Source organism: Triturus cristatus, chromosome 4_2 (assembly GCF_964204655.1).
Source record: "Triturus cristatus chromosome 4_2, aTriCri1.1, whole genome shotgun sequence".
Lineage (NCBI taxonomy): Eukaryota > Metazoa > Chordata > Amphibia > Caudata > Salamandridae > Triturus > Triturus cristatus.
Window position 1 is genome coordinate 119,257,794 of NC_140586.1, and position 17,327 is coordinate 119,275,120.

At 47.6% G+C, this 17,327-nt stretch overlaps 1 protein-coding gene across 2 annotated transcripts in view; it reads right to left on the minus strand.

The window, feature by feature from the left end:
• The window catches only part of TYK2 (tyrosine kinase 2), a 597,160-nt gene that overhangs the window by 99,060 nt on the left and 480,773 nt on the right, over positions 1-17,327 (minus strand). For both annotated transcript variants that reach the window (XM_085600754.1, XM_085600753.1), the window contains exon 20: positions 15,431-15,528. In XM_085600754.1, the coding sequence (XP_085456880.1) occupies positions 15,431-15,528 (98 nt within the window). The remainder of the gene's footprint in view (positions 1-15,430; positions 15,529-17,327) is intronic.

The window sequence follows — 17,327 nt, forward strand, 5'->3', positions numbered from 1 at the left end:
GCTTTGGACAAGCCTAATCCTCGCCTCCGGTCCTGCCATAAAATGAAAAAATTCCTAGCAACCGTAAAGGAAAGTTTCAATTCTATTAAGGACTCCGAGGCGAGGAGTAGCCCACCCTGGAGGATCCTACCCCCCACCCATGGGAAGTTAGGAATTTAGTGCTGTAATCTCTTTTCACAGTTCAGATGCATGCCTTGGATGTTGAGAGGTTCATGTACTGGATTGTACTGCATTTTCTCTCTGATGGTTATACTGCATTGTTGATGTTGACACCGGTGAGGGGCACCTTTTTCATGGTCCCTGCTAATTTGCTGGGACAGATGCCGGTGAACAAGATTAGAACCAAGGGATGAAGCGCATGTTGCAGGAAGCCAGAGGGTCGACCGGGACCATTTTACTGACAGCACCATTCTGATTGGACACTATGTTTTTCAGTTCTATCCCAATGTCTCATGGGAAATATTGTTTTGTTCTTCTACAAGTTACCTTTGGAAAGGCTGCTGGCTAATAAAACCGAAGAAAGAAAAGCCTAATCATCGCCTCCGAGTCCTTAATAGAATTGAAACTTTCCTTTACGGTTGCTAGGAAATGTTTCATTCCTTTGCATGCTGACTCTGATTTGGATAACTATCTCTATTTCTAGCTTCCAGCATTACTTTATTTTTGTAATTAAATGACTGAAAAGATCAAATTTATAAAATGTAAAGGTTAATTTTTTAACCATGGCTTATTTGAATTTAGAATTTCATGCAGATGTTAAAACAGTTGATGAATATGATGTCAAAACAACCTACATCTTTAGCTACTCCTGCTCTTGAATTTGATTTCACTATTTAGACCTGCATGGCCCACATGCAAATTGCTTATTTGCCTCTAAGTTCGGATTGCAACACCTGATTGGGCTTGAACTAAATGACACCACTCTGGGACACCGAGGCACTCGGAATACTGTGTAATAGTCCAGGCTTTGAGAGACAGAACCAAATGGGTATCTCTACCATGTAGGACCTGTGTTCCGGAGGAGAAGTCGTCCCATTTGTAGATTTGCAGCGAGAATATGACGAAGCAACCACTGAAATATTTTGATACATTCTAATTAGACACGCTTTAAGAGCGGCCATACGACGTGGAACTGTATCACCTGAGGCAACCCCACTAGAGGACAGATTAATAACTGATTACATGGACCGTAGAGCGATCTCCTTTACTTATCAAAAATTGATCAATAACTCTTGCGACCCCCTACAGAGACTTTGAGGAAGTTGGCAAGCAGACTTAGGGGTATTAGAGGATGAAGACTGGCTGGAGGCCATGGCTTTGCCAAAAGAGTCAGCTATGTCGTCAAAACTCACACTAATTCAATTAAGGATATTTCACAGGTGCTATCTGTCCTGCAGCGCTCTTGGCAAGATGGGAAGAGTAGTAGACTCCAGATGTCGTAGAGGGTGTGGGCAGGAGGAATCTTTCCTTCATGTACTATGGGACTGCCCAGAGATCCAAATATATTGGGAAGCTGCGATACAGTGCCAGCGAGAAGTGTGCGGGGGAGACTTGCAACCCTTGCCTAAATGGTGCCTTCTCCATATATATATGGGACGCTACAGACCTCTGTTGCAAAGAGCAAATCTGGGTGACAATGGGGACGATGATCGCAAATGTAATATAGCCCGGAGATGGGGTGTATCGACTACACCAACACTAGCAGAATGGAAAAAGGACATGGACTGGTGAATTGGGGCTGTGTAAGCAAGCTATGAAGGCAGGGGGTGCCCCAAGAAATGGGAGCACATTTTGGGGAAATGGAAAACCTACAGGGGAAATATATGCATCCCCCATCCTCAATACCTTGGTGGGAGACCTCGAGAATGACCCCACAGGATGGACCAAATAGTCCACCCCGAAATAGATTGTGAGTTTGTGAGTGGGATGAATATATTGCTTTATACCAATGACACTTTCAATGTACTTGGCTGCGTAACAATGATATCTGATGTATGTTCTATTACATGTTTAATAAAAAGAAGTACAAAAAATGTAGACATATCATAGCTGTCATTGCCATTAGTATCTATGCTTTTCTGGGCAAAAACGCCCATGTGCAGAGGACTTCTAATAGTTAGGATGCTGTGAAAATCTAGTTTACCATTGATAAGCTTGAGTACTGTATCAAGCAAGGAGCAGAAGTCTTATTTGCAGACTCTCACAAAGATGATGCCAGACATCCAAGCACATAGGACTGGGGAAGGTTAAGAGATGCAGCACTGTACTAAAAAAACCACACATGTTGATGTGCTGAAACAAATAATGTTAATTACTATTACACAATTAAACTCTGACAGAGTACACTTTAATAGTTTCCTCAGCAAATCTAACGGTGTTATTTCTTTGAAAAAGAAGGAAAGATTAAACATTGTGTTACAAATAATAAACAAGACCACAAAACCTTAATATGTAATATATAATAGTAAATTGATCTGAAGTCAGTGAATGAAAAAATCGACACTAACACTATAGAATGCATTAGCAATAGCAACCAAATCAACAAGTTACTTACCTTCGGCAAAACTCTTACCGACAGAGACTCTATCTAGCCTCAGATTCCTCGACTTTGGAATATTCCCCAGGCGTCAGACAGCGTCTGGAAACATTTTTTGAAGTATCTCTGCATGCCAGAAAGTGGCTTCTTGTTGCTACACACTGACGCTGTTCTGCTCTGGAAGTAACGTGCGAGGCCTATAAAGGCACCACGATCGCACGATGACGTCAGTTGCTTTTGAGGCTGTCCGTTCCTCAGGACGAGGAGCCCCAAAAAAAATTGGTATATCTGTGCACAGAATCATAGACTTGGGATCCTATTAAGGGGTAGGGTTCAATCACAGAACAGGGAGGATGGGCAGGTCGGTGAGGAGTCTGCGGCTAGCTAGACAGTAAGTTGTTTTGCTGATAGAGACTTCTAGCTCATACCAGAAAGTCCTGCAGGATCAAGTGGGTAAAATGCCCCTCTCTGCGAACATGACTGTCCAGACAATAGTGCTGTTTGAATGTATGGAATGCCCAATTAGCCACCTGGCAGATGTCTAGGAGAAGGACTCAGTGTACTAACACAGTGCTAGCAGCTTTGGCCCTGGTGGAATGGGCGTGCAAGCCTTCCAGAGGCTGCTTATTCGCCAAAGCATAGATCTTAATGCAGAGCACGATCCAGTGTGAGATGACATGCTTTAGCACAGCCTTGCCACTTTTCACTCCAGCGAACCCCACAAAGAGCTGATCGTCTACCTGGGGGTCCTGAGTATGACTGATGTAGAAACGTAGTGCTCGTTTGGGGTACAAGCGATGCAGTCTGTCCTCCACAGAGGGGTGAGGTGGAGCACAGAACACCAGCAGGGTCATAGTTTGACCGACATTGAACGGCATCACAACTTTCAGTAGAAAGGAGGCTCTATTTCGCAGAACCAGTTAATCTGGGAACAAGATAGTGTATGGTGGATAAACACACAGAACCTGAAGCTCCCTCATAGACCAAGCAGAGCTGATGGCGATTAGGGACACGGTTTTAAGGGTTAGACGCCGCAAAGGACAGCTGTGGAGCTGCTCAAATGGAATACATATTAAGTAAGTAAGGATACGTTTGCAGTCCATTTGGGGCAGGTCAAAGGGAGAAGGGGGAAATTTGTTAGAGACCTTGCAGAAATGTCATCACAACTGGTGATTTGAACTAGGAGGGCTGATTAGGCTACCGTTAGAAGGCTGCGAAGGCTGAAAGACAACATTTAACTGTGCCCAGATCAAAGCCCTTGCTGGATAAGAGACAGAACAAAGAAAAAAACAACAGACAGTTTGGCCTGGAGCGGGTCAACACTGCGAGTGTCACACCAAACCACAAATTTGTCCCAACAACAGGCATATACATGGCTGCCAAGCTGACATTAATAACCTTCGGGGTGTTATGTTTCATACAGGTGCTCCATATAGGCTCTGATAGTGACCAGACCTTTCACCTATATTCCCCCTGACATTACACTGCATTACGGTTCTTAGTACTGACACTTTACCTGGTTCAGGTAACATAGGGTTTTCTCCATAAAACTAGCCTCATTCATTATGCATGAGGATTCTTGGAATCTCAACAGGACTTCCATCTCCTGCAAAATAACCATGTATAAGGGTCATTCCTTCCGACATCCTAGTACGACATGACACAGCAAGGTAGATCCCCTGAGGGTACCATTTTGGGTATATAAACACCATATCTTTGCTGAGGCAGGAGAGGAGAAAAAGGACTTCCATGCTGACACACTGACGCGAGATGCTGAAGTTCCTGCACACAGACACTCCAGCTCGCAGTGGTCTGATAATCCTCACGGGGTGTCCATCTCGAGAATAAGATGGGGTTCTCTCCTTGGTAAGAGGGGTTTCTAGTGGCACTGTGAGCTAGCAGGTATATGGCGAGCATACCCGGTGGGGGGTGTCTAGAATCAGACTGGACACCAATCCCACAGTCTATGTTGTTTAAACGCACAGATCCTATATAGATTTATAGGAACTATATGACAGGGGCAAGGTCAAATGTGCTCAGCTGTTGCAGCTTAATCTCCACAAATGAAGATGGGGGTTAAGAAGGCCCGGGCACACAACCCTGCCTTGTTGCTGCAACAGCAGGTCTTACAGAAAGGACAGCCTGATCAGAAGACATATGCTCATGCCCGGGAGTTCTAGATAGCAAATTCTCTGTGCCCCATCCACGAGGATGACTTTGGGCTCAGTCTGTCCTCATCTTCTTGAGAACTTGGGGCAGGAGTGGTACTGGCAGGAAGGCATACAAGAATTCTGGGTTCCACTCCAGGCAGAACGCGTCTCCAAGTGAGAGATGTCTTGGAAACTCCAATGCGTAGAAGTGATGACATTGTGCATTCTAGGCAGTGGAGCACAGATCGAGACAAGGTCCGGGGGAACCCAAAAGGGGGCTCAACCCTTGAGATGCTCTGGCACTTTGGGACACCGTTGACCTACTTCTCCTTGGGCTGTAGGAGCTCATAAACAATGGTTTTCTTTTGGCACCGGGTTCTGTGCTGGAGTCACTCGCAGTTGGAAGGGGCCTGCAGAAAGAGGCTGCAGGCGGCAACTAGAAGTCCTGTCTGGGTAAACCCAAGGATGGGCTTAGCTCCTGTGGGTCTTGAGACCCCATTTCACCATCACCTCCCTTGGACTCCGGCTGCGAAGCGCAGGTGCAGAGGTACTTTGAGGTGTTGGGCGGCGGCAGGCAAAGACTCACTTTTTGTTTTGGTTTCTGCTGCAGGGGGGCAAACAGGGCAGCTGGGCGACTCACGATGTCGGTCTCAGTGTCCTTGAAGTCCCTCGACGTGCAGGTCAGTTTTCCTCGGTGTTGGTGTCTGGTCTGGACGCATCAAGCCTTTGCTTCTGCAGGGGGCCCGGTACCCCAACTATTGGTGTTTTGCGGCTCTGCTAGGTACTGGCGGCCCCACACTTGGAGGGAGAACGGATCTGACCTGTAAGAGCACTGTTACCTCTACCTGGATGGTTGCTGTGCCAGTAGTCCAGATGAGCGGCAGGTCGGTGAACCAGGTCTTGCGTCTTTGGTGCCTGCAGCTGCAGGGGAGTAGCTCCTCTACGCCAAGGGAGTTTCTCTGGCGAGTGGTGAAGCACCGGCAGCTCTCTGTGTTTCCTGGAGACTGCACAGCGGCAGTACAATTCGGTTGCTTCACAAGGGTTGGGTGCAGCAGGCAGGCTGGCAGGGTTGGGGACAAGTCAGTCGTGCTCCTCGGTTCTCGGGTCGTCTTCTTTGTCCACCCCTTCTATTGTGTTCATCGAAATCTGAAGTTCTGTTATAATGGGTTCCCCTAAATACTCAATTTAAGGGCATTTTAGGGGCGTGAGGGGTAGTAGCCAAGGAGCTACTTACCCCTGGGGTCACTACACCCCCTAGATGACCACTACTTTTGGGGAGTGGGCATTTCCCTCTCCCAGAATTCCTAATTCCACCACACGCAAGATGGTGGCATTTCTAAATTTGTGTTCACTTCAGGCTGTTCACCCTATAGGTGTGTCGAGCCTGGCAGTGCAACACGCTTCCTGCATAGTTGATCTTCCTGTCTGTTCTGGTGCCAGAAGGCCCAGGGCAGGGGGTGGCATCTCCCCTGTCTGGGGAAGCCTTGGGTTGCATATCAAAGGCGGCAGTGGCCTTTGAAGCCTCCTGTCTTGATATGCTGTTTTACCAGCCTTCCTGGGAGAGGAGGTGATAACACATCTCCCCAAAGCAGGCATTGTTTCTGTTCTCTGAGAGCAGGGCTCTCACCTCTCGGAGGTCAGAAACTCGTCTGTGGTGGCAGGCTAGATTGGAATGCTAGTAGGTTTCAGCGGGCACCTCTGAGTGTATGCATTAATAAATTCATCACTGGAATCAGTGTGGGTATATTAATATGAGGTGTTTGATACCAAAAAAACATTTGTTTCAGTTATGCCATTACGTAGCTGGGGAACTCGTTTTGACCGGTGCCCAGTACATACCTTAAGATGGCATCCCTTCTCACTTGCAATCTCTAGTAATAGAACTAGACATTACAGGGTCATATTTGCTCATGAGCTAGGTCCTCGAATAAAATAAAACGCACCCTGCCTTAGGGCTCAAAAGCCTGTGTTTAGGGGATGACTTACATATATTAAATGCAGTGACTTTGGCATGACACACAGGATTGTGTCATGTCATGTTTTCACTCATGGTTTGCACCATGTCACACAGCCTGCAATGGCAGTCAGTGTGGAATTTGTATGTGGGTCCCTTAGGGTGGCCTAAGATATGCTGCACCATTTAGGACCCTCTTTAACACCCATGCTCTAGATACCTGGGGTACCATGTACTAGGGTCCTACAAGGGTGCTAAAGTGTTTAGCCCATTGTAGAACAATTAGACTTCACCTTGTTTTAGGGAAGGGGCACTGGCAAAGGGGTCTGGTTAGCAGGCCTCAGTTCACTGTCAGAGTCGAAAATCAGCATCCAGTAGCTAAAGAAGGGGGGCACAACTGCAACAAAAGCCCAGTTTTCTGCAATCGGTCACCACTGTCAGTTCTGGATGGGGAAGGAGAGGGGTCTGCTGCTGACCCAATCGTAGTTCAGTAACCACCACTGCAGATCCTTTGAAGGCTCCCCTGAACTCTGAATATTGTCGTAGAGGTCCCCATGATAATGAGCCCACTGAGACTTTAGCTCCCAATGTGGAGCATGCATATGCCATTTGCATTGCTCCACTAGAAGGATGCAGGACACCATCAGTCCCAGCAGCCTCAGAGTCAACCTCACTGAAATATGAGATGGAAGCTGAAAGATCAGGATGATATCCTGGACTCTTTCCCAGGGGAAAGGCACAAAACCGAACCGAGTCCAGAATGGCTCAGATGCAGGGGAGTACCTAAGAAGGAGTCAGGTATGACTTCGGCACGCTGATAGTGAACCCCAAGGATGCCAAGTTTTGCCATAGTCTGGAAGTGGTTGACAATTGCATCGGGCCACACTGCCTTCAACAGCCAGTCAGCTGAGGTAGGGGAAAACTAGCACCCCTGACCACTTAAGGTGTGTTACACCACCGCCATGACTTATGTGAATACCAGAGGGGCATCGGTGAGACCACAGGGAAGCACAGTAAACTGTAAATGCTCCTCCCCCACCATGAACCGTATTTAGCACTCATGGGCTGGCAAGATGGCAATATGGAAATAGGTGTCCTGCAGATCCAAAGCCACCATACAGTCTTCAGGGTCAAACCAGACAAGACTTATGCCAGGGTGAGGATTTTGAACTTCTCCTTCTGGAGGAAGGCATTGAGAGGGTACAGAATAGGCCGAAGATCTCCAGCCTTCTTGGGCACCAGAATGTAGCAGTAACAACCACACCCTACTTTTGGCAGTGGCATCCTCTCCACAGCTTCTTTGGCCAAAAGGGCCAGCATATCCTGCTGCAAAATGGACAGACGGTCTTCCGTCAGATGCTGTGGTGAAGGAGGAAACTGCAGCGGAGAAGAAAGGAAGGCACAACCTTTTCAGACAATTAGCAGTACCCACCTGTCCGATATGATCACCTGCCAACCCAAACAAAATAGGTGGATTCTGCCGTTCTGCCTTCCACCAGGTGGCTGTGGCCCTGTAAGAGTACAATAAAGAGGCTTTGAGGGTGGGGCTGCGGGGTCAGGGGGTAGTTGTGAGAGACCTACCGAGCAGCATACTGACCCTAGCCATGTGGGGTACCATGGCCTCCACGCAAAGCTGCAGGGTTCCCTGCTGGGGAGGAACAGGCTGGCGGTAAGTAACACCTCCTCCAATGCCACAGAAGAAATACTGAAGGTGCTGCTGGCGAGAGTGGGTAGAAAGGCCCAGGGAGAGATTAGGAGCCCTAGTTTCCTTGAAGCGTTCAAGGGCTGAATCAGCCTTGTTCCGAAACAGGCAACTCCCATCGAACTGCATATCCTTCAGGAAGGATTGGACATGGCCCGAGAACTTGTTGGAAATTTAAGAGAAAAACATCTGGCAAAAGGTAGTCTCAGATTCATGTCTAGGGCTCGTGGAAAGAAAGGAACTGACATCAGCGCACTTGAGCGGTGCATTTATAGGCCTAGCACATGACTTTCTGAGCCGAACGGTTTCAGTCCGGGGACGAATGGCACCGCCTTCCGGCACGCAGAGGTACTATGGTAAAATGTTCCGGTTCCAGTCTGATTCCTGGGAAATGTTTAACAAGCATTTACAATGCAATGGTCTCGGCATTGGTAAAGTTAGAGCTATTGGCATTGCTCATGACATTATTTTTGTTTATGTTTTTGTTTTTAAAACATTTAAAGAAACGGCATTGTCATGAGCAATGCCAATAGCTCTAACTTTAACAATGCCGAGACCGTTGCATTGTAAATGCTTGTTAATTAATCAGGCTGCGCCCAGGCGAGGCTCCCCCGCCCCATCAGCTTATCTGCATCACTTATCGATGCCCCCTGGCGAGGGCGCCTCTTCTGCATTCCCTGGGCTCCCCGGCTCCTCAGAGGGGTGGGCTGCTGGCACCCTGGTCTGCGACCACACAGACACAACCTCAATGTGTCTAGGTGGTGTCACGTGTGATGTATGTACATGTGTGTCATCACAACCGGAAGTCCCTCTCTGGAGCTCCTTCCTCCAAAAATACAACCACCAGTGTACGGAAGGCACGGAGTGACCTCCCTCCGAAGCTGGACGGGTCAAAGGTGGGGCAAAGAGTCGGCTGCTTTTGGGACGGGCAGCACCTTCAACCCACGCGCACCGCGGCTTAGTGCCACCTGAACCCTGGGGGTAGAGTGATGTCATCATAGCGCCTTCATCCCCTCTGGTGAGCTGCTTCCTACAGCTCCTCCAGCTAGGTGCCTCGAGAGGCCCTGCTTCTGAGTCGAAGGCGCTATAATCATTGATCGATTATTCATGCACTCCGACGTTCAATCACTTGAGAGGTTCACAAACTTCACCAGCTGCGCAGGCCCCATAGTGACTGATGACATCACGCGCTTGTGCCATATGTGACATCATACGTGACATCAGGTGATAACCACTTGGGGGCCACGTGAAGTAAGCAACTAAAATGAAAATAAAAATATAACCTCAAAAACAGCCGCAGGCAAAACCGGCCTGACAGAACTATGTCTTCGTGAAAAAATGTAAACCTTTCCAACATCCGCTGCCAATCCGCGCGCCAGGTCATGCCAGGGCTGGGGAGGAGCAGGCAAAGAACCCAGTCAATAAGGGGCAACTGAGGGTGGTTGAGCTTCGACATTTAAAACAATTCGAAATATGTGTATGGACAAACTCAGATAGAGTGGGTATGTTGTTAGTAGTTGTTTGCAGTCAGCGTGTTTTTTCAGTCTCTGTTTTCGAGTCCGAGGCGAACCAGAACAGCTCGTCCGACTCAGAGGTACGGGGGCACGGGGCGCAGGTCCTGGCACTGCGTGATCTCTCTGCAAGGGGAGGGGGTGGGTTCAGGGGGTACCGGGTCTTGCAGCGCGTGCGCCTGCTGCAACGGTGTACTGCGCGTGGATTGCCGGCTTGAAAGTGTGTGTGTGCGCGCGCGCGGCGTGCTAGTTGCAGACGGGCGCGGAGTGCAGAGGGTAGCCACCGCGCGACCCTGCTGCAGGCTGTTAGGAATGGGTGCCGTCACTGCACTACCCCACAGAGCGGGTGACAGTGTGGACACAGCAGCCTAGAACCTGACACGTGATTCTGTGGCTGTCAGACGGATTATTCAATAAATTACACATGCCAGTCATAGCGCCGCTGCGCCCACGTTACCCACGCGGACTCCACAACCGGCTCTCACGGGATTGGTTTTTATTTGGGAAATGTAAAACATTCTGCAACTGCTGCTGAGACAGGCGCAGCTAAACCAGCAAGCAACGGACGAAGGGGGTTCGGAGCACACGACCAAGGCAGCGTCCTTTTCGGATTCGGGGCGTGTTTTGCTGTTGTCTCCTCCCTGAGACTTTGCCAAAAACACGCCCCCCGATCCGAAAAGGACGGAGCATGATTGGAGTGACGGGACCTCTTCTCCAATGGCTGGCCAGCATTTACGAGGCCAGCCAATGGAGAACAGGGCAGAAGAGGGGCGGGTTCAAGCCCCTCTTCTCCCAAGTCATTAAATCTCCGGACTTCCGGTCTGCCGACCGGATGGTCCCGAGACCTAAAAATGTGAGAAATCTATGGCCAGAAATCTCTCTCAGAAGCACTGATTTAAGATGACTGGCTGGTTAACGGAGGAATACAGTTAACTTTGGCAATTTGCCAAACATAACAGCAAGAGAGTTCATTCAGAGGGAGGTGTACTATAATGGCCTATTGCATGTGGACCAATTTGGGGCAAACAGCATTGTTGTTCAGATTCTTCATGACCTTGAAAACGATTCTGCACAAGGATTATTTTAAAAAACGCTGCGGTCACTATAAACTACCTCTATCTTGTAAATATTACAGCCCTTATTTAAAGGAAGAGAGTAATAGGACATTCATCAATAACAAGTAGAAGTTCAGACCACACTCTCTGCACATCAACTGCCTCATTGGGGATACTGGTTTTCCTAACAGCAAAACTCATGGGAAACCCTCTCAGAGAGGCACCTGCCAGCTGACATGACTCTAGTCGTCATGCCAGAGCAGTCACTTTTTAGGTCTCGCCTACGCAGCGCGCATGCGCTGCATCAGAGGAGACCTTTAGAAATCGAATCGCCTTTTCATCCAAAAACGTGCACGCATTGCATTGCTTTCAATGGCAACGCGTGCATGTTTAGCGATTCCCTTGTGGGAGCGAGCTTTGAAAACATCTGTTTATAATTAACAGAGGGTTCCTGCTTGCTCCCGCAAGGGAAACAGGCGCAGGCCCCCTCCTCTCTTCCTCTCCCCCTGCTGCCTCCTCCTCTTTCAGTGCGAGGCGCGCGTTCTTGTTTGTTAGTGCCCTGGTACGTTTCTGGCCCAGTCCGATGCTGCTGCTTTTCTTCAACTCCAAAGGTGATGTGGAGTTAGGGTCAGAACCGTTGACTTGGTAACTAGAGAACAAGGTGTGCGAGCCTTAGTGTTAACTCATAACCCTGTGATTCTGGGCAATTCACTTCCTCTCCACGTGCCTAATGCCCCTCCAGTTCCTACGGAGTTCGTGCTATACCTAAAAAACAAAAGCCACACCGTTAACATCTTCGGTGTTCTTTGATGGTGTAAGGGTGGCCTATGGTTTTAACGCTGCTCTCTCTCCGTTACCGTGCCAGAGAGGAGCGTGCACTGCGTAGAGCTGTCTGTCTCTGACTAAGCCGTCAATGAGTCACTGCTCATGGGGGAGGTGGGTACCTCAGAAGGGGCGGTCTGGGAACTGCACACAGGGCCGGGGTGGTCTCGGAGAAGAGGCGGTTTGGGGGCGGCATACAGGCTGGTCCCTCCCCCTCTCGGCCTCTCCTCCCTGAGATCCCACTTACAGTCCGGCCAGCTACCGTTTTCACTCCCCGGACCCCCCAGCGCTGTTTCACCCATCCCCACGGAGGTCGCGGGCCCCGGTGGCAGGAAGCGGCTCCCGCAGCGGTTGCTGGGCGCCGAGTACGAAGCCTTGAACCAGATAGCACGGGAGGCGAGTGCTGGGCGCAAGGGGTTGAATGAAGGGTGGTCTGCATGAAGGGATTCAGCTTAATAAGGTCAAGGTCCTCAGAGGGAGTCGTTGGTTGGGGGTGGGGGGGCTGTGGCTATACAAGAGGTGGGGGCAGTGGCTGTTCTGCTTGTATGGGGCCCCCATTGTATACAGTACGGGGTGGGTGCAGAGGGTCTGTTTCTGCCCTCGCGCTGGCTTAACCCAGCTGTCACTTTTAGCCCAGCCTCCTCCGACCCAAGGGGCTGCTGGAAACGTAAGCTCACACGATCCCCCGCACAGCACGCGGTATAGCTCCGGCAAAGACCCCATAAGTCCTGTGTCACGATATATGCGGTGCGGACTGTAAGCCTGTTCTTACCAGCTGGCTCTGTGCCCCCCTACAGCCTCCGATGTCTCTCTCCCCCCCCATCCCCACAGACCTCTTATGCAAAACTGCCAAGCAGCCACATTCCCTGTGTATGACACCTTAGGCATGCCTTGGCTGTTTTCCTGTAGAGCATTGCATGGTGGGAGTTGCACGACCATGCTTATTGTAGGCAATAATAAACTATAACCAGAATGCAATGCGGTGTTAGATACAAGATGCTAACAGTACGGTTTCATCTTGGATTGAGTGTTAATGCACGGCTCATGGTCCACTCGAGTCTCTTAGGAACGCAGAGTGCTCTAGGCATGTTTGTTGATGCCAGTTGGCTGGGCCATGTTGTCCTGTGGGGCAGCAGGAGCATATCTTCCAATGGAGCAGCAGGTTCTGTGGCACCGGGGCCCAGAGGTCCGAGGGTCCCCTCCCCCCTGTTTTTTATCATTCAAATAGGGGCCAGGGGGCCATCTCCTTGCTTGCTCTAGGGCACACAACACACTGGCTACTCTACTGTGGGGCAGTTGTCTTTTGAGATGTATTAATGCCAAGCTCATGAATGCTCAATAACTCCTAGACACAGTCAGGGATTGACTGGCTAACGTCTTCAGTACCACTGGGTAGGATAATAAGTTACATATTACAGTGGTCTTGAGCTCCATGTTTAAGCTTCACTCCAAATTATGTACTGATGAAATTCGCCGGAGGCTTCTCTGGAGCTGGTACCCCATGCTCTCTGTTCCTGTATAGAGAAATCTGTCTTTCCTAGGCGGTTCAAAGCGAGAACAAAGGGGAAGGTTCACATATTAACACATCCTTTACTTTAATTCTGCCTTTATGCCTTTATTACGTTGCTTAAGCCCCTCCTTGTGAAAAACATGTCGGACATCTTTGAAAAATTTCCATCCTTACAATGGAAGTATAAAAGTGTAAATGCTGCCTGTCAAAGTATCTATTTTCTACTGAGCAGAGCCGGTACCCTCCCATTAAATGTACTGCACCTCAGCTGAGAAGTGGAGGTATTTTGTACCTGTCGTCACCTGCCCATGTATTGCACCGATCCGTGCCTCCTCTGCTGAATAGCAGAGGTGTGCGCGCCTTGAATGGTTCCGTTTCCCCTGGGTAAGCTCCCTGTATGCATAGGTCCAGAGACCGGAGCTGGAAACTCTAGTCTTTTAAGTTCTAGTTCGGACCCTTATGGGGTTAATCATCTGTTTTATTGGCGGATGATACTATCAGCCGACCTCAGAAGGGTGAAAGTGAGAGTAGGATCCGCTGCTAGTCAGACTGTGATTTTCAGATTTCTGAAGTGACCTGTAAATCATGCAGCTATAATACCTGTGAAAGGTGAGAGCCTCTGCTAACTCAGTCTGGTCAGCCGCATCCTGGTTTCAAATTTTCCCTAGCACTAATATTTAACACACTCCCACGGTGCCTTCAAGCACCCTGAAGGACCGAACCACTTCATGGTGGCTTCTTTCATCAGCTTGTGCAGAATCCCTCAGTAACAACACTGTGACACATCTAATTTAACTGTACTAACATCTTTTTTCTTTCCCCAAACTTTGCTTCTTTTTAGCATCTTTTTTAAGGTGAAGTTAATTTAATTTCCCCCAGATCACAATTAGTTAGTCAATTTTTTAAATTACGTTTTTATTGCCGTTTTCTTAATACAAAGTGAAACACCCATGTCATAGCAGTCTAGTACTAGTGGGCGCACTAATTTATTTCATGAGGCTGTAATCCAAGCATAATGATGCACAGCAGTCACAGAGGAATAGCTGAGATTTCTACAGAGTACGTGTCCCTAGAGTAATAGCGTGGTTTTTTATTTCAACGGTTTCTTTTGGTGTTTGGGGACCTCTTTACAAGACCACCCCCCTTGCTGCAAGCCATTGTTGAGTCCCCCAGTCCCGTACCGTCCCCCAGCAACTGTAGTTGCCCTTCTTGGTGGGTGTAAACTTCTCATTATGCTGTAGTTGGTATGATAATGTCATAACAGTCAACTAAAGAGAGTATGGTAAGTCGAGTTCGAGTTTAAATACTTAATTTCGGTCGACGACCATAAAAGCAGCACAGAATAAGAAACACGCTGTATGTTAAACAAATGAATACAAGCAAAAGCTAACATTCCCAAGAGAGGGAGCCACAGTATTACATTTCGTTAAAATTGAATAAAAGCTATACGAAAAAGCCAGTTTCAAAGTTTAAAACACAATTTTAAAAGCAGAACTGCATAAAATCAATATTTTGCTAAATATAAATGTTTTCTTGGAAAGTTGTATTTCAATAATTAGCATGACAGAAGTGTGCAATTGTAGCTATCGTAGTTACAGGTCATTTATATACTTAATATTTAGATGTTGGTGTTTGCATGAGTGTCTTATTATGAACAGGCCAGGCTGCTTCTAAGAATTTAGTTATTGAAAAAAAACACGCAAGACCCAGTGTCTGACCTACAAATACGCAAAGCTTGCTTATGAAGCCGTATTCCAAGATGTCTGCACGAGGGGAGAATCCAGCGTCTTCGTTGTCTGGTTTAAGCTGGATAAAAACAAGCATTGGCATAGCCAATAGGTCTCGCCTTTGGGACCTTATAAGTGTTTAGTTAACCTGCACAATATCCTTGGTGCAACAACATCAAGTGTTGCATGGCTAAACACTTATAAGGTCCCATAGGCGAGACCTATTGGCTATGCCAATGCTTGTTTTTTGGTGCAAAGGCAATACAGTCTTCAGTGAAGAATGGCACATATCTGGCAGCCAACTCCAGATTCAACATGACTGCCAAAATATAAAGGAGGACAATCAAAGAGTAATCAATTACAATTTGTTGATATCATACAAGACCAATTTGTATCTGTTCTCTTATAAGGTATTCTGATCAGATTGTTAAGCAAATAAAAAATAAGCAAACAACAGCATTACCTCTCCCAGTTCCCTAATTTTTTTCAGGTAGCGCTTCTGAAAGACTGTGGGGTCACTTATAGGGAAGTCAGGGTTGACAGCAGAGATGTCAGAAATATCTGAAACACAAAAAGGATGGCAGCTGAACACAACTGAAAGATACAGGATAAAAAAGGGACCAAGTGGGAAAATTCCTTATATGCTATAGTAATCCCTGAGCACAAAGTCCCCTCTCACACATGCAAAATATGTTCTACTGTCAATAAAATACACTTTTTGGCAACAGTACTTCAAGTCATCTCGATTTCACATTTACCTTCTGGAGATTTCATGTGAGGTGCAGCTGCTGAGGCAGAGCATTCTCTCGATTTTTGTTTATTTTACCTCAGAATTGTCACAGGGACAGAAGTTCCGGAAGTCCAAGTATTGACAAAAATGTGTTAATGACAGTTACCTACGGTATTAAAACTCAAGTAAGCATAGCCTTCTCACACGACTGGCACATAAAAGCCAGCGCAATTCCATGCTATGGAAGAAAAACTTACATACTTGTAACAACTCCGATATGGGTAGTTTACCTAAACAAGCATTTGCAATGCAATAGGTCTCGCATTATAAAAGTGTGAGCAGTTGGCATTGTCATTTACAATGCCAATAGCTCAAACTCGCGTAAATGCGAGACCTAAATGCATTGCAAATGCTTGTTCAATGTATGAGTCTGCGTCCAACGGAGATTGCTTTCACTTTGTTTCCCGTCACCCCGTGGCATATTGGAACAAGAGCGCACTGAAGCGGACGAGGAGGGAGTGGGAGGGGGGAGTGGGGGCGGGCACAGTGGTGAGGGTGAGATTGAGAAAGGGAAAGATAGGGATCAAAAGAAACAAGGACGACACCTAGCTAGACAATAACAAGCAAGAAGGGGGTGGCAAATGGTGTGCACTTTGATGTCCTCAGTGGCCGCGCGGCTCACTGAAGAGCGTCAATCTCTCTAATGTTGGAAATCAATGGCAGCGGTCTCCGGTGGCGGCGCAGACTTGGGATTCACAGCAGCTGTCAGAGGAGGCTCGGAGGAATTACTTATTAGCCTGCATGCAACCAGGCAGAAAACTCACTACACATTACTGAAAGTTGGAGCTATTGGCGTTGCTAATAGCAATGCAACGCCAATAGTCCAAACTTACAGTAATGCGAGACCATATTGCATTGCAAATGCTTGCTTGCAGTGGAGTTATTATTAAATGAAAAAGTGCACGTTGTCCTGTGGTGTTTATGAAGTGATTTTGTACACTAAATATGGAACAACTGTGTTTGTATTTGTTTTAAGCAGTAGGAGATGTAGCCTAATGGCCCTGTCTGCCGACATTAAAAGTGAAAAATTACTTTTGCCTCAAAATCTCAGATGAGCGCACTTTGATTCTAGACAAGTCACAATGTTCGTGTGGCTAAAAAACACAGAAGTCAGTTTGTACTGTAAAGCGCTGTAATGCCATTGTGTCCAGTTAGCTCTATAAAAAGCTGCCAAAAAATTAATTGAGCAGATAAGAGTACCTGTGCACATAATTGAAAAGAGGACCCCAATGGCTGTTATGTGAATTGTATCCTTAAAACCCTTAACAGCTAGCACGGTGGGGTCCTGGGCACATCACAGCATGTGACTGTGCCTTGGGTCCTTTAGCTGATGGACAATAGTGCACACTTGAATCGGTCTCCAAACGCTACATGAAACACTGGAAATATCCTTTCCAATACAGGCCATACCACTGATATTGGGCTGAAGCCCCTGTTAATCATTTCATGTGACTTGGTTATGACTCTCTGGGAATAAGTGATATTTTAGTTGAGCCCTTGCTAGCATTAAAGTTTTATGTTCACCTTAGAACAAAGCTTCTGCTTTGAATAAAACCAGCCTATAGCCCAG